This window comes from Coregonus lavaretus, assembly GCF_964263955.1.
Source record: "Coregonus lavaretus genome assembly, chromosome: 3".
Classification (NCBI taxonomy): Eukaryota; Metazoa; Chordata; class Actinopteri; order Salmoniformes; family Salmonidae; genus Coregonus; species Coregonus lavaretus.
Window position 1 is genome coordinate 7,341,071 of NC_139990.1, and position 24,700 is coordinate 7,365,770.

The window sequence follows — 24,700 nt, forward strand, 5'->3', positions numbered from 1 at the left end:
GTACATTTAAAAGTGCTGAACAAATAGTTATATTGACTACATCCGTCCTAGCTCTCTCATTAATGTGTTAATCGAAATTACAGATTGCCTCTTATCCGCTCATCGTCCCCTTATGCCATAGTTTGTACATCTCAATTGTCAGTAGAAACCACATTTGTTTAAGCAAGTCAGCCATATCAGCTATGTTTTTTTTAAGGCAGTAAATGAGGCTGAATGAACTGTTTCGCTGCCAGAGAAGGCTCTGCTGATAGCCAGGTTAGCGGTGGTAAGGATTCACTCCATGGTGCTGAAAAGAAAGCTCTGCTGTTGGGACAGCTTTATATAGGCCCTAACAGATTATGGGCACTGGTTGTCACTGTTATAGTGCAATTAATGTCGTGTTTAGTGTTGTGGCTTTGCTGTTGTGGTATCTGAGGAATTTATGACTTTGCTAATGGTTTCAAATGGTTTTAGAGGATGTTGACTCAGCTTAAAGGGAGCATCTGGGGAGTAGTTCTATAGGGGCACCCTAAAGCCAAGGAAGTCTGTTAGGTGGCCTCCTGGGATTGGTCTGTAGGGAAAACACCCATATTATGTTACATAGGGCATAGGATATAAATACCACGGTTAAAACAAAGGAGGACAGACAACATATTATTTTGGGTCGTTGTTCTCCAGATGTCTGCAGATATCTGTAAATTGACGCTGGAACCCTTTGATATAAATAAACCTTTATAATCAAAGTACAGTGTCAGCGGAATTCTTGTTCTCACAGCATCTCAGCATAGTTTTCTCGACACCACACTGTCATGCATAAAACATTTATTTTTTAAATCGTTTGCCCCACCAAGATTTACATGCTAAAATCGCCACTGGAAGGGACAGAGCAGAGATGGTGGGGACTGAGACGGTCCACATGAGGCGCGCGACCTAATGAAGGATGAGATGCATCTTGTTATCAACGTCACATGTTTGCAAATGCATGCATCCCTCTATTAAATTATGGAACTCGGGCACGCGCGGGAAGAATGGGCGAATAGGTGCGCGTGGGAGCAGTTATGTGTTTGGTGGGGACCGCGTGAGGAGCAACATCTTTCGGGTTGTGTGGATATTGTTGCAGCTTTTCCTCCAGGTCGAAATGGGAGGTTTACATTACGTCTGTGTTCTGGCTTGCACTTTTTTCGTTTCTCAAGCAAATGGACTCAAAAGTAAGAAACGTTTTGGTTGCTTTTTAGGTCTCAGCTTTACCCATCAATCAGGTTTGTGGTATAGGATGCTTGGATGCAGATTAAGCATAATTTGTTGGCAAATGAAGAACTACAATTATATAGGGATTATTGTTAGCCTACATTCTTGTTGATAATTCTTATTCGGGTCGTTGTATATTTTTCCCTTTTAGCCTCTAAAGGTTTATTAATGCAATCAGTCAACTCTTTCAAATGACTAGACTATATGTCGAAATAATGTCACATGGCATTGACATTAATTTGTATTTTTCTACGTTTACCCCTATGGTTTACAAATTACGTTTTACAAGTAAAAATGAACGCTCCAGACTCCTTTAATTGTTTTCATCTGACCATTACATTTATTGGTATTTTTCTCCGTTTACCCCTGTGGTTTACAAATTACATTTTACAATTAAAAATGAACGCCCCGAACGTTCCTTTAATTGTTTTCATCTGACCTTGGTATCTCCTTAAGAATGTCAGAGGTGCGCGAGCTGTTATTGAGTTGCCAGTGTCCGCTTGCTTGTGCTGTCAGTCACAGTCCCATGAGCGCAATTATGCCATTTACGCGCGTGCACTAGTAGATGCGTCTTGTGAATATGGTTTCCTGGATATGTTTTCCAACGGTTACTGTGTCGGACTATTATTCAGTATACAAAACCACTTTGAACTAAATCTATTGCAGTCTATGTCCAGAATATTACCGTTTATTATGGTTAGGGAAATAGGCTGGTTTCAACGGATTAATACGATAAGCTTACATTAGGCAGCATTTTCCAATATACGTTTGTAAAAGCACAATTTTTGTCTATAAGTCTCAAAACAAACATTTACTCTCTCTCAGCTTACCGGGACATGTTCCCTCATAAGCATTCGGTATCGATGAAGTTTCCACCTATCCCCGGTTGGATCCCAGACAGTAACCCGTGGGATGACTATCTTTACCCACCCTTCGGTCCCAAGGAACTAACGCGGAGGAAGGGTGAGCACCACCACTGACTTTGTCAAATTATACAGGGAAAGTTTATAACGTTCCTCCTTTAAAACATTTAGCTATCCACTATTTTCACACACCTATCCAGGTAAGACCGTCAAAGTGCGCCTGACCAGTGACAGTCCTGCGATCATTGGCTCGATGGTGTCATTTACGGCCAAGCTAGAGTACCCACCGTGTCAGAAGGAGGACGCCAATTGGGAGCTTGTGTGGGATGAGCATTGTCCAGATGGTATGGAGCTGGAGGCCTCAGGTGCTTCCCACAAACCACTCTACATTCACACACACATTTGCACACACACACACTTTACAACACCACAAAAAGTACAATATCTGATAACTTCAGCATTGACTGTAACTCTCCCCTCCCCTGGTCAGCTAATGGTCAGCTGAAGCCTGGCTATGTGTTTAACTGGACCTCCTGGCTGGATGACTATGGCTTTGGAAAGTGTACTGACCTGAAGAGATGTAACGTCTTCCCAGACGGGAAACCCTTCCCTCAGAGCAACGACTGGAGACACAAGGGCTATGTCTACATATGGCACTCTATGGGTAAGAGACTCACTCAAACACAATCAGTCACGGACATACTCATGCACACAGTCATAAACAAACACATATGCACGCACAATGTCTTCAAATAGATGTGCTCTATTAAAGATGCACTGTTCAGAAATCTCTGAAAGCTCTGCCATTTCCTGGTTGCTAAAATTCGAATAATTCGCCTAATTTCAGTTAATGTGACAAAACAACCAAGTGTAGAGAATCATTGTACCATCTAAACCACGGTGAAATATATTTTCAATAACCAAGAATATTGTATTTTCAGCTGTTTGAAGCTGGTGTACAAAACCGAAAGTAAAAGATGCAAAAACGAAGCATAGAAATAGCGCACATAGAACAGATCTGCTTCTTAGACTTGCTTTCAATAAGAATGACAGAGGGCAACAAAGGGGCGGGGCACGCGTAGACAAGATGGCGTATTTAATAGAAAGCGGTACAAAACACCTCAAGATAAAAACATAATATTCAAAATCAGTAAGTTAGACTAAATATTAGCATTTCATATATTCGCAGTTAATATAATTCAATCTGGATAATAACACAAAACAGATCATAAGGCTAGAGAAATATATCGACAAATATTACAACAACACGCAACACCCAAACATGACTGAAGACAAGCGTGGAGAGCCGATCCCCAAAAGGAAACGCGACTCATCAACTGATACAGATGATATATGCTTTTCACCACTGGGTATGGTAAGTGTGGAAAGCGACCTGTTGAAGTCGATAAATGACAAATTGGGCATACTAGAATTGGTCAGTAAAGACGTAAAAGAGTTGAAAGCGAGTCTTCAAATGAGTGACGAAAAAGCTTTGGTAATGGAGAAAGAAACCAAATAATTAAAAGTGACAGTAACTAAGATGGAAACGGACATTAGGGAACTAAAATAAGAGAACAACCTTCTGAGAGAAGCCTTACTAGACATCCAAACTAGATCGATGAGGGAAAATCTAGTACTTACGGCTATTCAGGAAAAGGAGGGAGAAATAACAGAGAATATTATGAAGGACTTCCTGCATACAGCGCTACAAATCCCACTCAAGGCTGTCGATAAAATCCAACTTGAACGTGTACACCGTTTCGGAAAAAGAGGACAGAAATATGAGCGCCCAATCGTTGCCAAATTTGCTTTTTTTAAGGATAAAGCTATGGTGAAAAGCCTAGGAAAAAGACTTGCTGGCACGAAAATAGGCATGAATGATCAGTTCCCGAGGGAGATTGTAGAAAGGCGCAAAGTTCTGTATCCAATCTTCAAGGAAAACAGATTAAAAGGGAAACGTGTTGCACTCGTGGTGGATAAACTATATATTGACAACCAAATGTTCAGAGACACAAAGACTACTCCATGGCTATTCTAAAAGTTGTAATAGAGGAGTCGAATATTGGAGCACCTGATACTAGCAATGATAGGGATTGTAATATTAAATAACATTTATAGTAAGTATATTATTTTATAAAAGGATAAAACGACATAACAAGCAGAATAATACATCTTTAAATACAAATAATTAGAACATGGCTTTTTTGGCGGGAGGTTGTTGTTTTGGCGGATGGTTGTTGTGGTTGGTCCTGTGTTCTCTCTGGCGTCCTTTCCCCCTTGCGGCAGATGCGGGTGCGTTTGCACACTCGGCCCATTTCTTCCGCAGTCAACCATGTGGTGTGCATTTTTGTGTTTGAAAAGGTGCGGCGTTAAGTGAGTGAGAGGGGAAATGGTTGCATATCCCAGAGCTGACCGGGGGTCTATGAGCAGGGGTAGTGAGAGAGAGCTTTCAATTTTGTGTAGATGAGGGATATACATTTTTAAATATAGTATACATCTAATCTAATTTTTCATTGTCCTATCATGATGGAAAGATCCCTAACCCTATAACCTGGACACCCACCTGAGCGACCCATACACCAAAGAGAAGTTCCCATCTCTTTTATGGACCTGCTGTGAGTATGCAGCCTAAACAGATAAATAAATGCGGTCAGAGACCTACTTGAGCAGTACCGCCCCCTCAAGATTCTGAGCCTGCCTGGCAGGGTTGGTCCTACAAAGCCAGAGCCCCCTGAAGGGAGAGCATAATATACAAGGAAATTCTCAAAGCTGCTAATGAGAACCTTGACGACCTTTTACCTAGCCGGTGGGGATTCCGGTGGGGTACGCCCACCCAGGTAGTGGCAGTGCTGGCAACACTGGCTGCAGTAACCCATGGGGAGGGGGTCACACTCGGACAATTAGAGAGGGGGTTTATCATTGTGGCCCAGGTGGCACAAAATAATCAAAGGTCTGACCGCACGGAGATGCTTGGGAAAATGGTTACAACAGGGGATCAGAGTGTTTGTGTCTCAGGTGAAGAGGGTGGATCTGATCTCCATCACCTAGGACTTGACATAGATTAAGTAGATTAATCAAATCTCACATTGTTATCAATTTCTGCTCAATCTGCATGCTTTCTCAATCAGCTTTAACTGTATGTGCACTCGTAAATCAAGTTATTTCTCGAGTTGGGCTCTGGGATATAACAGCCGTTGAGTATCTGATTTTATGGTGGATTGTGGAGGAGGGGGGTTGAGTGTGTTGGAGTATGTGAGTATGTGCGTGTGTGCTTGTCTGGCATCTGTTGTGGGGGGGTGGTGATGTTGGGGGGGAGGGGGGGGGGGGGGGGGGTATGGGATGGACCATGGGAATTATTTGCTAGGATAATAATTGCTTGTCAATGAATTAAATGTAATACAATGGCAATCCGGGTTATATGTTAGAATCCTACGCGTGAACTGCCGACATTATTATGCATATTAATTGATAATGATGGAAAATAGGATATGCATAATTTTTTTTAAATAATTAAATATCTATATATATATATATATATATATAGAGAGAGAGAGAGAGGTGAAAGCATTGGAAATGCTTTTGGCGGTCAATCTGCTTCTGTTTTGTGGGTGGCACTGTGTGCTGTTTTCGATGGATGGGTCCTGGCCTCTCGGGGCCTTAGGGATCCGGAGGGACGTGGGTGGGATGCTGATCACTGGGATGACGGCTCAACTTGGGATGGGGAGGGGCTTTAGCGGGGGAATTAGTGGAGAACAATTGAAGGGTTACTCTGTAGCAATGCAAATATCACGGTACAGCTATATGGACACTCAATCATTACGGTATTTTTTATTGGTACATTTACAAACATATATAATGATAAATAGACTTGAAACTTGTATCTCATTATGGTGTATGGTGAAATAAGTATAGCCAGTTATAATTGTAATGGCTTAGCTGATAATAACAAAAGAAGAACAATATTTACATGGCTCAAAGAGAAGGAATATAATATCTATTGTATACAGGAAACTCATTCAACAATTCGAGATGAAGTAGCGTGGAAAAAAGAATGGGGGGGGAAATATACTTCTCCCATGGGCAAAGAAATTCAAAAGGGGTGATGATATTAATTAATAGTAATTTTGATCCGAATGTGCAAATTGTCAAAATAGATACGCAAGGTAGATGGATTATTTTAAATATGTTATTGGACCATAAACAGATATGGCTCATTAACCTTTACGGACCAAATAATGATGATCCACAATTCTTTGACAATATATATAATAAATTATCAAGCCTGCAAGCAATTCAAGACAATATTGTTATGGTGGGGGATTATAATACTGTTTTAAATAGCTCAATGGACCGTAAAGCAAATCACACCACAAACAATCACCCACATGCTCTTAAGGAAATTGTGAATGTCATGGATACATTAGAATTAGTAGATATATGGAGGCTTAAATATACTGATCTAGTGAGATATACATGGCGGAGACTGAATCAAGCTAGTCGTCTTGACTTCTTTCTTATCTCATTCTCGTTGGCACCAAAAGTTAAAAAAAGTGTTGATAGGGGACAGAATGCGGTCGGACCATCATATAATAGGCATATACATTACTCTTACTGAATTACCACGTGGGCGAGGATATTGGAAATTTAATCAAAGCCTATTGGATGATAATTTATTTATAATTAGAACAAAGGAATTTATAACTGACTTTTTCCAACATAACATAGGTACAGCGAATCCCCTTATTGTATGGGACACCTTTAAATGTGGTCCTCTGTAGCTCAGCTGGTAGAGCACGGCGCTTGTAACGCCAAGGTAGTGGGTTCGATTCCCGGGACCACCCATACACAAAAAAAAATGTATGCACGCATGACTGTAAGTCGCTTTGGATAAAAGCGTCTGCTAAATGGCATATTATTATTATTATAAATGTGCCTTTAGAGGCCATGCAATTCAGTATTCATCTCGAAAACAAAAGCAATTTAGGTCAAAAGAGTTTATACTAAGAAAGGAAATAGAAAGTCTAACAGAACAGATAGATGGCAATAAAAACTGTAACATAGAGGCTCAGAATAAATTAGAGGAAAAACAAAAAGAAATTGAGAAACTTATTCAAGAAAGATCAAGTCTAATATATTATAAAAATAAAGCAAACTGGATGGAATATGGGGAAAAATGCACAAAATTCTTTTTTAATCTTCAACATAGTAATGCTACCAAAAAGAACTTAATGAAACTGGTTACAATTGACGGAGTCACCCATAATTCACCAAATTATATTTTGAAGGAAGAAACAAAGTACTTTAAGCATATGTTTTCTTTTCAGTCGCCTCCATCTCCTCTAACTTAAGCTAATTGTAGAGATTTTTTTTCTATTGATAATGTCAAATTAACAGCCACACAGAAAGACTCATGTGAAGGTGAAATTACAGAGGAGGAACTTCTGGATGCAATTAAAGACTTTAAGTCTGGGAAAACTCCAGGGTTGGATGGCATACCAGTCGAGGTATACCAAACCTTTTTTGATATACTAAGAGGACCGTTATTAGCATGTTTTAACCACTCCTATGTAAATGGTAGATTATCTGACACTCAAGAAGAAGGTCTGATCTCATTATTACTGAAACAGGATACAAGTGGAAAATATGTCTCCCGAGTGGCGCAGTGGTCTAAGGCACTGCATCGCAGTGCTAGCTGTGCCACTAGAGATCCTGGTTCGAATCCAGGCTCTGTCGTAGCCGGCCGCGACTGGGAGACCCATGGGGCGGCGCACAATTGGCCCAGCGTCATCCAGGGTAGGGGAGGGATTGGCCTCCAGGGATATAGCTCAGTTGGTAGAGCATGGCGTTTGCAACGCCAGGGTTGTGGGTTCGATTCACACGGGGGGCCAGTATGAAAAATGAAAAATAATGTATGCACTCACTAACTGTAAGTCGCTCTGGATAAGAGCGTCTGCTAAATGACTAAAATGTAAATGTAATGTAATAAAGATCCAGCCCATTTACAAAATTGGAGGCCCCTTACACTTCAGTGTTGTGATGCAAAAATCCTAGCAAAATGTATAGCGCATAGAATTAAAAAGGTATTGTTGGATATTATTCATTCTAATCAGACAGGTTTTTTACATGGAAGATACATTGGAGATAATATAAGGCAAGTATGGGAAACAATGGAAAATATGGGAAACCAGGCCTGCTATTCATAGCAGACTTCGAAAAGGCATTTGATAAAATTTGACTGGGGTTCATATATAAATGCCTGGAGCATTTCAATTTTGGAGAATTTCTTATAAAATGGGTCAAAATCATGTATAGTAACCCTAGGTGTAAAATAGTAAATAATGGCTATTTCTCAGAAAGTTTTAAACTGTCAAGAGGAGTGAAACAAGGTTGTCCACTATCGGCATATCTATTTATTGTGGCCATCGAGATGTTAGCTATTAAAATCAGATCCAATAATAATATCAGAGGATTAGAAATACAGGGCTTAAAAACAAAGGTGTCATTGTACGCTGATGATTAATGTTTTCTTTTAAATCCACAACTAGAATCCCTCCACAGCCTCATAGAGGATCTAGATACATTTTCTAACCTCTCTGGATTACAACCAAATTATGACAAATGTACTATATTACGTATTGGATCACTAAAAAATACAATTTTTACATTACCATGTAGTTTACCAATAAAATGGTCTGATGGTGATGTGGATATACTCGGAATACATATCCCAAAGGAAATAAATGATCTCACTTCAATACATTTTTATAGAAAGTTAGCAAAAATAGATAAGATCTTACTACCATGGAAAGGAAAATACCTGTAAATTTGTGGAAAAATCACCCTGATTAGCTCTTTAGTATTATCCCAGTTTACCTATTTGCTTATGGTCTTGCCTACGCCTAGCGAACAGTTTTTTAAATTATATGAGAAAAAAATAATCAATTTTATTTGGAACGGCAAGCCAGACAAAATTAAAAGGGCATATTTATATAATGAATATGAATTCGGAGGACAGAAATTATTAAATATTAAAGCATTAGACCTATCACTAAAAGCTTCAGTCATACAAAAGTTATACTTAAACCCGAACTGGTTCTCAAGCAAATTAGTAAGATTGTCTCACCCAATGTTCAAGAAAGGCCTTTTTCCCTTTATTCAGATTACAACAACTCATTTGCAGTTATTTGAAAAGGAAATAATCTCCCAAATATCACTATTTCTAAAACAAGCCATAGAAAGTTGGTTGCAATTTCAATTTAATCCTCCAGAAACGACAGAACAAATAATGCAACAAATATTGTGGTTAAATTCAAATATACTAATTGACAAAAAACCTTTATTTTTTTACAGAATGTTTAAAAAAGGTATAATCTTCGTAAATGATATCATCGGTAGGACTGGTGGAGTTATGTCGCACATGCAGTTAACAAAAACATATGGAAATGTCTGCTCTACCCAAAATTACAACCAAATAATTGCAGCCTTACCGCAAAAGTGGAAGAGGAAAGTGGAAGGGGGAGAAAGTAAGGAACTTGTCTGTCGGCCTTGCATTAAAGAACATAATTGGTTAAGGAAAACTGTGATAAATAAAAAAGTATATCAGTTTCACTTAAGGACCAAAGGATTGACAGCCGTCCCATATAGGCTGCAAAATAGTTGGGAAGAGATCTTTGACGTACCGATCCCATGGCATAGTGTTTATGAACTGACACGCAAAACGACTCCGGATTCAAAAATTAGAATCTTTCAGTTTAAATTATTATATAAAATTCTTGCTACCAATAGAATGTTATTTATATGGGGGATACAATCTTCCCAGCTCTGCAGATTTTGCTGTGAAGAGACAGAATCATTAGATCATTTGTTTTGGTTCTGTCCATTTGTAGCTTGTTTTTGGACACAGGTCCAGGAATGGCTAAAGGATTGTAATATTTACCTGGAGCTAACCTTGCAGATAGCATTACTGGGTGATCTGAAAAGTCATGGTCAATCAATCAATAATATAATAATACTTTTAGCAAAAATGTTTATTTTTAATTCACAATCTGTAGAAGCAATGAGAATAGAAAGGTTCAGAACTTTTGTAAAACATCACAGTACGGTTGAAATATATATGGCAAATAGAAATCCTATATGGATGGTGTTAAGAGATAGATGGGAGGTATTGAATAGAGTTGAAGGATGGGACTAATAACAAATAACAACAAATAATAACAAATATAGCTAATAATGTAAGCATGCTGTGTCCATAATAAGTATATAGGTTGTATGTTGGGAGCTTTTGGGAAAGAGCACAGTTAGAAAGATATGGCATATAGAAGCAAACCGGATGGACATCATGAAAATGATCGGAGAGGTTGAGAGTAGAAGAAGTTCAGGAGCAAAAAAATAAAAAAATAATATATATATAATAGAATTATTGTAAAATTAACTCTGTCCATAAGGTGTAAATAGTAAGTATAGATCAGAAGTAGAGGCCTGGGCATTGTTGTTCACTAATTTACTCCAAGTAGGGAAAGGATGGCGGGGTTGAAAAGTAATAAAGGGGAGTATATATATAAAAAACATGGGGGATTGGAAGTGATGCAGACTATTACATTGATAGAAGATACAATCTATCTGCAATATTAAGCTGATCCACCCCCCCCCCCCAAAAAAATAATAATAAAATAAAATAAAAAAATAAGAATGACAGATCTATAACTTACATTTCTATGTGAATTTGGTCGGTCGCCCATAAAGTTACATATTGCAGCTTTAAAGGTGGGGAAAGGTGAGGAGGCAGGTGCTGAGAGAAATGGAGATCTGCTATTGCTCTAACTCTCTCTGCCCTCCTTCTCTCCCTCCATCTCTCTCTCTCTCACTCCCTCTCTCAGGTCAGTACTCTGAGACGTGTGATGGCTCCTCCTCCACCCTGACAGTGAACACCAGTGACATCACTCTGGGGGCGGAGCTGATGGAGGTCATGGTGTACAGGAAACGTGAGCGCAGGAAGTACAGCCCCCTGGCCACCGACAAGACCGTCTTCTTCGTCACAGGTGAATCCCTGTTTACACTTCATGTCTACTCCCCAAGCATCACTGGGACGGGTCTCAATCCGCAACCTTGCTTCCTCCCATCTACTATCGCTCCTTCCCCTTGTACATCTTATAGGACACCAAGCCCTTAGTCAGGTGGAGATTTAGCGCTTTGTTGCTTTCACTTATTCAAATCTTTTTAGACAGTTAAGGATTTTATGATTGGAACAAAGGCCGATAGTGTGTTCCAAAAGGCACCCTATTCCCTATATAGTGCACTACTTTTGACCAGACCCCTATGGGTGTAATGCACTGCACTCTTAGAAAAAAGGGTTCCAAAAGGGTTCTTCGGTTGTCCCCATAGGAGAAACCTTTTTGGTTCTAATTAGAACCGTTTTTGGTTCTAGGTAGGACCCATTAGGGTTCCATATAGAACCCTATGTGAAAAGGGTTCTACATGGAACCCAAAAGGGTTCTACCTGGAACACAAATGGTTATTCAAAGGGTTCTCCTATGAGGACAGCCAAAGAACCTTTTTAGGTTCTAGATACATTACATGCTCAAAAGTATGTGGACATCCCTTTCAATTAGTGGATTCAGCTATTTCAGCCACATCCGTTGCTGACAGGTGTATAAAATCGAGCACACAGCCATGCAAACGCCATAGACAAACATTGTCAGTTGAATAGCCCGTACTGAAGAGCTCAGTGACTTTCAACGTGGAACCATCATAGGATGCAACCTTTCCAACAAGTCAGTTCGTCAGATTTCTGCCCTGCTAGAGCTGCCCCGGTCAACTGTAAGTGCTGTGTGAAGTGGAAACATCTAGGAGCAACAACGGCTCAGCCGTGAAGTGGTAGGCCACACAAGGTCACAGAACGGGACCGCCGAGTGCTGAAGCTAGTAGCGTGTAAAAATCGTCTGACCTCGGTTGCAACACTCACTACCGAGATCCAAACTGCCTCTGGAAGCAACGTCAGCACAATAACTATTAGTCGGGAGCCTCATGAAATGGGTTTCCATGGCCGAGCAGCCGCACACAAGCCTAAGATCACCATGCGCAATGCCAAGCATCGACTGGAGTGGTGTAAAGCCCGCCGCCATTGGACTCTGGAGCAGTGGAAATCGCGTTCTCTGGAGTGATGAATCACGCTTCACCATATGGCAGTCCGACATACGAATCTGGGTTTGACGGATGCCAGGAAAACGCTACCTGTCCCAATGCATATATTGCCAACTGTAAAGTTTGGTGGAGGAGGGATAATGGTCTGAGGCTGTTTTACATGGTTCGGGCTAGGCCCCTTAGTTCCAGTGAAGGGAAATCTTAACACTACAGCATACAATGACATTTTAGACGATTCTGTGCTTCCAACTTTGTGGCAACAGTTTGGGGAAGGCCCTTTCCTGTTTCAGCATGATAATGCCCCCGTGCACAAAGCGAGGTCCATACAGACATGGTTTGTTGAGATCAGTGTGGAAGTACTTGACTGGCCTGCACAGAGCCCTGATCTCAACCCCATCGAACACCTTTCGGATGAATTGGAATGCTGACTGCGAGCCAGGCCTAATCGCCCAACATCAGTGCCCGACCTCATTAAAGCTCTTGTGGCTGAATGAAAGCAAGTCCCCGCAGCAATGTTCCAACATCTAGTGGAAAGCCTTCCCAGAAGAGTGGAGGCTGTTATAGCAGCAAAGGGGGGACCAACTCCATATTAATGCCCATGATTTTGGAATGAGATGTTTGAAGAGCATACTTTTGGCTATGTTGTGCAGCTCCTTTTTTTTCCTAAGAGTGTACATAGCGAAAAGGGTGCCATTTGGGAAGCAACCATAGTCTGTCTCTCTTACACATCACCTGGTCCTTCCTCAGGAGGGATGCAGAAGTACAGAAGAGAATGTATAGCTGAATTGATGCATCATGTCTAAGCGTTTCTCGTTAACCTTTACCCCTTCACAGACAAGATCCCCGTGGCGGTGAATATTTCCCAGAAGGCAGCAGCCAACCTGTCAGAGAGCGTGTTTGTGCGTGGCGAGGACGTGGTGTTCAGTGTGTCGGTTCACGACCCCAGTAACTACCTGAAGACTGCCGACGCCGTCGACTACATCTGGGACTTCAAGGACGGCAACCAGCTGGTCACCCATAGCAACGTGGCCACACACACCTACAGCGCGGTCGGCGAAGTCAACGTGAAGCTGACGGTGGAGGCGGCTTTCAAGATCCCGTGCCCCCCGCCCACACCGATGAGTGTTACCTCGCAGCAGACTACAGGTACACACTCTTGAGTCACAGTTACACAAATCTAGAAGAAGGTATGTACATAGTACACACACTAATGAGCTTCACCTGCAGCGTACTACTGCCACACATGCCTGGAATAAGGTGATTTTGGACTGATTGAGCAGCAGACACATTTCCATCTTTGGAGAGTTGTATCATAGCTCTCTTTTTCGCTAGCAAAATGGAAACAACCCATGGTTATGGTAAGAGTTAACTCTATAATGTGTATTGAATAGAAGTGTCTGCCAGAGTGTATGAGGAAATGCTTTCTCTTGTGAGTTTAGTTCTATTCAGCTGACATAAACTGTCCAAATTCGACTGTCTCGTTTCCAGTGTCAGTCACCACTGCCGGACCCACCTCCAAGGGCTCCAACACACCTGTTCCCGGGACAACGGGCTTCCCGACGACAGAGCCCCTCCCCCCGACGGTGGCTGATGTGACCCAGGGGTTCAACCCGACCTTGCTGCTGCCAGCTGTCCCCACACCCATGGCCCAGCTCCATCACAGACACCTGGCGGCCACCGACTGCTTCCGCTACCTCTACGGAACTTTCCAGACCGACATCACTGTCATTGGTGGGTGCATGACAATGGGATGTCAAACTGATAACAATCAGTGAAGTCAGATAGTCAGTCAATTAGCCCCTCAGTTATCAGTCTATACAAATATAAAGCTTGTACACCTTGCACTTTACCCTATCACAGAGCACCTAATCAACAGCCAGCCAGCCAATCGGATCGTGGACGTATCTGCTGCCAAGGTGACCAACACTGACATCAGCTTCCTGGTCAAGTGCCTGGGCAGGTAAGTGGAACACAATTGGACATTGCTAAGGCAACCCTCAGAAAATTTTAATTTGAAGTGAATATTAGCACACAAACCACTCCATAGTTTCCCCATCCATCTACCATAACCACCTCTCTCCTCCTCTCCCTCCCGTAGCACTCCCACCTCAGCCTGCACCATCGTGTCGGACCCCTCCTGCCGCCAGGTGAGGAACATCGTGTGTGACGACGTGCCCCCGTCTTCGGGGTGCGAGGTGCACCTGCGGAGGACCTTCCTGGAGCCGGGGACCTACTGTGTCAACATCACCCTGGAGGACGCCAGCAGTCTGGCCCTCGCCACCACCACCATCACCATCAGCAACACTGACCCTGACACACCCGGTAGGTCACAGGGATAGACCCTGAGGTATTATTGGCAGCGTTGCAGGCGGACTACTTTACACACGTCTGCCAGATCTCACAATGTCTGGATAGGTGTTTACCATAATTAGTTAACCACATCATCTGATACAGCAATCTGATGACCGACTGTGCAATGTCTGCTGCAATGTTGTGAACGTGTGTATAAGTGCAAGTCGTAGTTGGAAATTTTCATTTTGTTGTCTAGGTTTTGTTTAATAGTGCTTGTGCTAAGTTTGCACCTGATACTAAAGTGCTTTCCTTCTCCTGATCTCATACCTATATTTCTTCTTTCCACTCCTTTCTACTTCTTTCCCTTCCTCTCCCCTTCCGTTCCCTGCCTCTCCTCGATCCCACCTCTCTATCCATTTCCCTTCCTTTTTCTTACCTCTCTCCCTTTTGTAGTGTCTAAAGCTCCTCATGCTGCAGAGGTTGTCCTCTCCTCCAGTGCTATCCTGGTAGCCATCTTTACCTTCATCGCCTTCATAGTCTACAAGTAAGTCAAGCCACAGTGTTCCACACGCTCACGCCTATTACCAAGCTTCCCTTACTCATGATCTCTCTCCTCCATCTCTCTCCCATCCCCCTCTACCCCATTTCTCTCCCCTCCTCTCTCCCCCCTCCATCTCTTTCCTCTTCCCTAGGCGCTATAAGGTCTACAGACCTGTGAGGAGGTCCCTGGTGGAGGATGCCAGCGGCCATGTTGAGGGCAGAGGTCGTATGGGCCGGCTGAGGGAGGTCATATTCCCCGCCAACGAGGAGAGTCGCCGCCTGCTGACGGACAGATGCCCCCTGTAGACCCTCGACGGTACTACAGAAGGGAAGCAAAGAGAAATAGAATTAATAGAGCTTACTCAATATCCTTTCCTAACTGACAGACTAGTGTATCTGTTCTACACCATACATTTCTATCTGAATGTTCTGTAACGTTATATAATCCTGAGCAGGCCACAGGGTTTTTACTCAGAGTTTCTTTAGTACCAAATTATACGTTTAGCACATTTATATAAATGCATCACAAAGATGATATCTATACCAATAACCAAGAGAACTTCCTCACATTTTAGTGTGTGTCTAGGTAAGATAGCAAGAGGTACATTTCACCTGTGCTGAAAAATATGAAAATACTAATAGCTTTTCTGTTTAGTTCACTTTGTAGTAGAAAAGCACGAGTGTGTGGTAAATGGCAAGAATTAAGAGAAGTTTGCAATAAAGCTCAACGTTTTGAATTTGGGGCGGGGCAATGTTTGAGGCAGCGCTGGGGTGTATTCATTCCGCCGATTCTGTTGCAAAACATTTATTAAACGGAACGAAATGGGACCTACCTGAATTTGTCCAATAGAAACTAGTTTTGCTCTGTTTGCTTCCATTTGGTTCTTAAACTGTAAACAGTATCTGTAATGAATACACCCCTGGTGTGAGTGTGATAGTAAGGCCCTGTCACATTTCAATCCCTAGCTTCTTCCCCAAGTCTTTTCAGATCTGTCAACTCCAAAGGGAAATGGGGTTAGGAACTCGAATGGAACTGGGCCAAAAGTTGTATTTCAACTGCTTTGACGGATATTCTGTGTGAATTATTTTGTCATTCAAATTTAGTAAATATATTTATGCGGTCTTTCTCAAGCCTAACAATGGGTTACTTTTAGAAAATGTTAAAACATTAGATTTATCAACTTTAAATACAAGTTGATTTATCAGTGTTTAACTGTACATCGCTGCCCATTCTCTGTAATGTGCATGTCATTTACATTTGTTGCACGAATGTACAGAAGTTTAGTTATTTAGTTACTGAAAAGCCATTGTTTCAAACCAATCTAAAAATGTCATTTTGTTCTGGAAACCAATCTAAAAATGTCATTTTGTTCTGGAAAGATTAAAATAAACATTGTGAACAAACCACTGAGTTTGTGAATATACTGGTAATGTCTGTAGCCTACCAATCTGCATGTGTCTCATGGGGACGGAGTCACAAGTGATGAAACAAGTAACCTGATTAAATATAATTTACAGTTTGACATACAAAACTACTACACTGCTGCTGACCACCGAACACAATTTCATGGTGGCTAAAGTTAGCTTAAGATTGTAGTGGCCGTTTAGAGAAAACCGAACCATAGATTCCAGTTTCTCTTGGTCCATAGATACACTACATGACCACAAGTATGTGGACACCTGCTCGTCGAACATCTCATTCCAAAATCATGGGCATTACAGTTTTTTACAATCACTTTGGCATTAATTTCAGAACCTTGACGTCATTTTTCAAAACTCTAGACACAAAACTCACAACCAATGATTAAAATGCAAATTTTTCAAAACTAGCACTTTTTTCAATTGCTTGGATACAATACACATAAAACTAAGATCATTTGTTCATTTAACAAAAATCACCTGTTCAATATGACACAAATTAACATCAAAGTACTACTATTTCAAAAGGCAATTCACACATTACATTTCAGATGAGTGTCTATTCCCTTCATTACAATTATCCAACTATCAATTGATACAACTGCTCAAAATGATAAGTAACTGTTGCATTACTCTTAATGCATAGTTGTATGGAAACAGACAAACAATATTCCATGTTTAGATCATGAAAGTTTCAAGACAACGAGATTCATTATCACCAATTAGCGTGGAGCATGAACCAATTAGACTACATTATCTATGGATGTAATATTTCATCATCATTCTTTATCAGACACCGTTTCTATGGTCCCATGTACCACCTTTTCAGACTATTTACAGTATTGACAGTACTGCACTGTATGGATGCAGGCCCTTGTAATTGCTTATCAAATTCTGCCAACTCGTTACTGATGATTGAGTTCACATTGTGGAACGAGTATATAAAGAATTGATTGGGATCCACTTGCAACAACATAGCGATACGTACTGTAACATGTAGCCGGCAGGTGATCCAGGTCACAATAGAGGTCAAGCAGTGGTGGGAGGAAGACGTGTTGGTCAAAGGAATGGCAGGGGACAAGCACCCCTTCTGAGAGGTGGTCGTGGGCCTCGTTTGAGAGGTGTGGGGGAACGTGGTAGAGGACAAGGCCACGGACCAAGACAGCGGCCAATGAAATCCGAGAAATAGTTGTAGACCATGTCATAAATCATGGCATGACAATGACTGAGGCGGCTACAATGATACAACCAAACCTCAGAAGGTCAACCGTAGTCTCAATAATCAGAACTTTCCGCAATGAGAACCGATAAGTCGTCAGCATGCACTAAACATTATGCTACTCTCAATTGTCAAATGACTGCATACCAATGTTTATCACAGAGTAGGTGATGTGACCAAGTGTCTTCTTACTGTAATATTCCTTGTAGAATTGAGACTAGGACAAATAGGGGAGGCAGAGGCAAAATTCTGACTGACCAACAAGAGCAGGCTGTGGTCGATTTGGCCAGCATATCTTGGACAATGAAGACATGTTTAACAATGTGGAATCCATAAGTTTGCCGACTATTGCATGCATGCTGAAAAGGCACCAGGTGTCTTTAAAACAACTATACCGTGTGCCTTTTGAAAGAAATGCAGACAGAGTGAAGCAAATGAGGACTGAGTATGTTCAGGTATGTTCACTTTCAAGATGGCTGTTGTAATGAAATTCCCTAATAATTCTACATTGTACAGTAATCAGTAAATATCTTTCCAAAATGTATTTTTAGAGGGTGATGGAGCTGGATGCTGATGACAACCATCACAAATTCATATATTTGGATGAGGCAGGCTTTAACCTGGCCAAGACAAGGAGGAGAGGTTAGAATTTCATTGGCCAGCGGGCAACCATCCAAGTACCTGGACAACGTGGGGCCAACATTACCATGTGTGCGGCTATATCAGAAGATGGTGTGGTGGGATGCAGACCTCGTATTGGATCATATAATGCAGCTCTCCTTGTAACCTTCTTTGATGAGCTCGATCAGGTCTGTAGAGCTGATGGCGTGACTTATGTCATTGTGTGGGATAATGTCAGGTTCCACCTTGCTCATATGGTGCAAGCATGGTTTCAGGCCCATGCACAATTTACCACCCTGTATTTTCCCCCATACTCTCCTTTCCTTAATCCGATTGAGGAATTTTTCTCCACATGGAGATGGAAGGTTTATGATAGGCGCCCTCATGAACAAGTCACTCTTCTCCAGGCCATGGATGACGCATGCATTGACATCAAGGCAGACCAGTGTCAGGCCTGGATTCGCCATGCCCAAAGGTTTTTTCCAAGATGTTTGGCTAATGAAAACATCCATTGTGATGTAGATGAGAACCTGTGGCCAAATCCACAAGACAGAGTTGATGAAAATGTAGTACAGTAATCACTCCTATGTTTTGCTTTTTACAGTACAAGTAAGATGAGGAACACTGCATTTGATGTTTTACAGTACTGTTTTTCATCAATTTATTTCAGATTTTGTTCAATGATTCCACTGTGTCTGTAGTATTCTCTCTACTACTGCAGTACTTTTACAGGGATGCATTTACATGTAGTACCATAATGAAACATGTATCACCTATTTTGTACTACAATATTTAATGATTGTATTTACAATGACAGTGAAACTATCGGTTGCTTGTGTGTGGGTGATTTAAATGAACGTTTCATTGGTATTTCACAATACATTTGTTTTTTTTAACCAATGATAGTGCAAGATTTCTTTAAAGATATGAATGCATAATGCAATGTTTTGAACATTGGACAGCCTGTTACAAGTGATGACCGTTTTGTGTCTAGAGTTTTGAAAAATGACATCAAGGTTCTGAAATTAGTGCCAAAGTCATTGTAAAAAAACTGTAATATGGAGTTGGAATTGATCCATTCAGCCACAAAAGCATTAGTGAGGTCGGGCACTGATGTTGTGCAATTAGGCCTGGCTCGCAGTCGGCGTTCCAATTCATCCCAAAGGTGTTCGATGGGGTTGAGGTCAGGGCTCTGTGCAGGCAAGTCAAGTTTTTCCACACCGATCTCGACAAACCATTTTTTGTATGGACCTCGCTTTGTTCACTGGGGCATTGTCATGCTGCATTCTCCTGGCATCTGCCAAACCCAGATTTGTCCGTCGGACTGACAGATGGTGAAGTGTGATTCATCACTCTAGAGAACGCGTTTCCACTGCTCCAGAGTCCAATGGCGGCGAGCTTTATACATTTCCATCATTTAGCAGACGCTCTTATCCAGAGCGACTTACAAATTGGTGCATTCACCTTATAGCCAGTGGGATAACCACTTTACAATATTTTTATTTTCTTTCTTTGGGGTGGGTAGAAGGATTACTTCATCCTATCCCAGGTATTCCTTAAAGAGGTGGGGATTCAAGTGTCTCCGGAAGGTGGTGAGTGACTCCACTGTCCTGGCGTCGTGAGGGAGCTTGTTCCACCATTGGGGTGCCAGAGCAGCGAACAGTTTTGACTGGGCTGAGCGGGAACTGTGCTTCTGCAGAGGTAGGGGGGCCAGCAGGCCAGAGGTGGATGAACGCATTGCCCTCGTTTGGGTGTAGGGACTGATCAGAACCTGAAGGTACGGGGGTGCCGTTCCCCTCACAGCTCCGTAGGCAAGCACCATGGTCTTGTAGCAGATGCGAGCTTCAACTGGAAGCCAGTGGAGTGTGCGGAGGAGCGGGGTGACGTGAGAGAACTTGGGAAGGTTGAACACCAGACGGGCTGCGGCATTCTGGATGAGTTGTAGGGGTTTTAATGGCACAGGCAGGGAGCCCAGCCAACAGCGAGTTGCAGTAATCCAGACAGGAGATGACAAGTGCCTGGATTAGGACCTGTGCCGCTTCCTGTGTAAGGCAGGGTCGTACTCTGCGAATGTTGTAGAGCATGAACCTACAGGATGGGGTCACCGCCTTGATGTTAGCGGAGAACGACAGGGTGTTGTCCAGGGTCACGCCAAGGCTCTTTGCACTCTGGGAGGAGGACACAACAGAGTTGTCAACCGTGATGGCAAGATCATGGAACGGGCAGTCCTTCCCCGGGAGGAAGAGCAGCTCCGTCTTGCCGAGGTTCAGCTTGAGGTGGTGATCCGTTATCCACACTGATATGTCTGCCAGACATGCAGAGATGCGATTCGCCACCTGGTTATCAGAAGGGGGAAAGGAGAAGATTAGTTGTGTGTCGTCTGCGTAGCAATGATAGGAGAGGATATGACAGAGCCAAGTGACTTGGTGTATAGCGAGAATAGGAGAGGGCCTAGAACTGAGCCCTGGGGGACACCAGTGGTGAGAGCACGTGGTGCGGAGACAGATTCTCGCTACGCCACTTGGTAGGAGCGACCGGTCAGGTAGGACGCAATCCAAGAGTGAGCCGCGCCGGAGATGCCAAACTCGTGAGAGGGTGAAGAGGAGGATCTGATGGTTCACAGTATCAAAGGCAGCAGACAGGTCTAGAAGGACAAGAGCAGAGGAGAGAGTGTTAGCTTGGCATTGCGCATTGTGATCTTAGGCTTGTGTGCGGTTGCTCGGCCATGGAAACCCATTTCATGAAGCTCCTGACGAACAGTTATTGTGCTGAAGTTGCTTCCAGAGGCAGTTTGGAACTCAATAGTGAGTGTTGCAACAGAGGACATACCATTTTTCAGCACTCGGCGGTCCCGTTCTGTGAGTTTGTGACCTACCACTTCGCGGCTGAGCCGTTGTTGTTCCTAGAGGTTTCCTCTTCCCAATAAGCGCACTTACAGTTGACCGGGTCAGCTCTAGCAGAGCAGAAATTTGAGAAACTGACTTGTGGTGCGACATTGAAAGTCTTAGCTCTTCAGTAAGGCAATCTACTCCCAATTTGTGTTAATGGAGATTACATGGCTGTGTGCTCAATTCTATACCTGTCAGCAAAGGGTGTGGCCTCAATAGCCGAATCCATTAATTTTAAGGGGTGTCCACATACTTTGTATATATAGTGTACTTTCAAGGTGAGGAACTATCTAGCATCAAGTTGTAGAATCCTGAACTTCCCCTTTAACAAAAGTTAAGTTACACAAACATAATACATTTTAGGGCATCTTACAGTAGATTGAAAAAACATGAGGAAAAGAAGACTAGTGAAAGACATGGGAGCCAATTTCAGTTTATTTATTTATTCAGAGGCATTTGACAAGTGGAGCTGTGAGAGGGGGGTGAAGGGGCAGAAGCATGGTCGCAGGGAGGGGGGGGGTAGGGGTATCATGCTTAAACCAGACCACTTTTCCCAAACTCAGTCCCTCTTTCCCACACAAACATGATTTTCCACATTACACATCCAAGAAATGCTAACCAAACAAATCGTTATCAAATCAGCAGGCCAATGCAGCATCCGTAAAGACATCAAAATGTAAGAAAGACTTAGTATTTATTTTTAGTCTCATAAACCAGAAACAGAAGGCAGGTCCTTTTTTTTTTAAAACATATATATATATATATATATATATATATATATTTTTTTTTTTACTTATCATCCAGTCATTGAATCCAAAAAACTTCAAAACAGGTGAATGACCTTTTATCACAAAAAACCCAAGCAAGAAAGTTCAATACATGGAAGCCACACCACCAACAATAAAAGCAGAAAGAAAAGCAACATGTTGAGGATCTTCAATCAATTAAGCTACAAAAGATATGCTGGCAAAGGAAATATTTGTTAACTTTTCGATTATTCGTTGAAATTCTAAAGAGTACATGATTTATTTACTTTCATTAATATCTGGGAAAGCGGAAGGGGGGACAATGGGAGAATAACCCTAAATCTAACAAATAGAAGTATGCCTCTAATTCAAATGTGTCTAAAGAGGTAGATTTAAAAAAACAGGAGGAAGGGAGGGGGAATAACAAACTTCACTTGTGCCCCTCGTGTACGTAAGCGCGATGTTGGACCGCGTGAGCACGCACGCGCCCATGCAGAGAAGTGTTCCAGGGGGGACTGAGGTATCGCAGCGAGCGCTAGGCGGGGTGAGGGCGCGTGCCGCCACAAACCCCCCTCAGCTGAGGTAGACAGCGTTCTACTGTGGAAGCATGGATACACTCTAGCACTTTTACCACAATCAAAACATATTTACATTCTGCATGAAATAAAAAGGAAAAAGTTGGTATAGTATTTCATCATAGTTTGATTTATTTTTTTACTTTTCTTACTCATCCCAATCAATCAAAGTTAATTTTGTATTTTTTTTGTGTGCATCTTGGCTTTTTGTAATGAATAACAATTTAAACTTCTCTCACTTCAAATCAAGATTACAGCTGCTGGTTAAACAAACGCATCCTTTAGTTACCGTAGTTTCAATAGCAAAAAAAAAGCATCCATCAGTGAGACTCCCCCCTACCTTCACCATGCAGTGAATGACACTAACGTAGACCGACTCGGTGGCTACTGTGTCCACCACACATGGCCAAGCTCCCTCTATGAAAAAACCCTAGTCAGGCTGTCGACCACACTTTAGCCCGTCAGAAACCTGGGATGACTTCCAAATGGCACCCTATTCTCCCCATGTAGTTACACCTTGGAGCACTATAGGGGAAATGGGGTGCTATTTGAGACTAGGATGATGTAATAAAGCAGGTAAGGCCTAAGCAGGTAACACGAATACAACCGAGAACAGACAGTGCTGCTCTAACGTGTCCATTTCTATGGAGGCTACAGAGAGAGAGCACTCAGAGTTCAGGCCCCTCCATTGTGTGCATTGCACTTCCAGGAAGGCAAAAGGAAAAATCATTACGTGTGAAAAATGTAACGTTCCATCAACAATAAGAATGTCAGAATCCCAAAACTAAACGGTATCGCTGCAGTATGTACGGTTGGCATTATTCAGCATTACTCTAATATAGTCGTTGTTTGTAGTTTTCATTAGATGCTGGATACCTCAGGAAAACTGAGGCGATTTATTTTCTCTCGATACTCCCGTCAGCAGCCAACAGTTGGGCGCCAACTCTGCCCTGGGCTCTATGTACAGAAACGTTATGTACAGGGCCACCGTCGTCACACACAGACAGACATTGTACATGTCGCCGCCTCTGGAGAGCGCTAGAGTTGAAGGCAAGGTCAGTTGGCAGCTGACCAAATTTTAAATTTTCTTAAAAAAATAAAAATGTTCAATAACTATTAGCTTTATAAAGTATACAAAATACCACAAAGCAAAATAAAAAAAGGAACATTTTTTTCATATATATAATCATTTTCTTTTTCTCATCGTCGTCTTCTTGAGGTACTAGAGATCCTGAGGTAGTTCAGTACAATGCATATTAAATTGGTTTTCCTGGCCAACACCATTCAACACGTCCCTTAAGTATTACCGGCAGTGTTATCCTCGCCTCTAAATATATATATTTATTTATATATATATCTATAAAATGCATCCGAATGTATAAAATGCCACTATCAATACCAGGACAGGGGCACCCTGTTAGACCACCGCCGGGGCCCCTGTCCAATCAAACAAGAGTATTACCCCAAGCCCCGCCCCTCCCCATCTAAACCCCTCCCCCTAACCTTTCTTCTTAGTCCTACAAGGACTCTGAGCAATGCCTTTTTCTTTCCAAAGAAAACTCAGGAGAGAAAGCTTCAACCAACTAAATAAACACTTCATCCAGGGCAAAAAAAACAAGGTAAAATAAAAAAGGTAAAACTAAAGTCAAAATTAACAGCGGTCATCAACATGTGAGGTGGTTGAGTGTTACCACACCAGGGAAGTGACAGGAGGGGGTTAATTATTATTTATTTGTGTTTTCTAGTGTACCAAAAAAAAACAACACTAAAACAAATAAGAAACCAATCAGGACCGAGGTGAGGGTGAGGGGGGGGCAGGGGGTGAGAGGGTGTGAGATAACATTGGAACCCTCAAGTACATTCTCACAGAGATGCAGAGAGGTGTGGCGACTGGGTGTAATGTCTTATCCACACTGTGGTGTCGGCCGGGGGGAGGGGGGGGGTAGTGTCGGTCGAAGAGATAGTCGAGAGGGGGGTAGTGTCGGTTGAGGATGCCGGGGGGAGAGGGGGTAGTGTCGGTCGAGGATATCGTTGAGAAGGGGGTGGGGGTAATGTCGGTCGAGGAGATCGTCGAGAAGGGAGTGGGGGTAGTGTCGGTCGAGGAGCTCGTCGAGAGGGGGGTGGGGGTAGTGTCGGCCGAGGAGCTCGTCGAGAGGGGGGTGGGGGTAGT

At 42.4% G+C, this 24,700-nt stretch overlaps 1 protein-coding gene across 1 annotated transcript; it reads left to right on the forward strand.

The window, feature by feature from the left end:
* Positions 1-1,117: 1,117 nt before the first annotated feature.
* Positions 1,118-16,460, forward strand: LOC311111200 (protein QNR-71-like; the record flags this gene model as incomplete). The annotated part of the gene is given in 13 exon segments (XM_084153903.1): positions 1,118-1,187; positions 2,053-2,190; positions 2,291-2,434; positions 2,581-2,754; positions 10,967-11,128; positions 13,065-13,387; positions 13,389-13,396; positions 13,563-13,588; positions 13,719-13,961; positions 14,091-14,190; positions 14,329-14,552; positions 14,976-15,066; positions 15,215-16,460. Coding segments are annotated over 13 exon segments (1,857 nt in total). The 3' UTR covers positions 15,369-16,460.
* Positions 16,461-24,700: the final 8,240 nt, after the last annotated feature.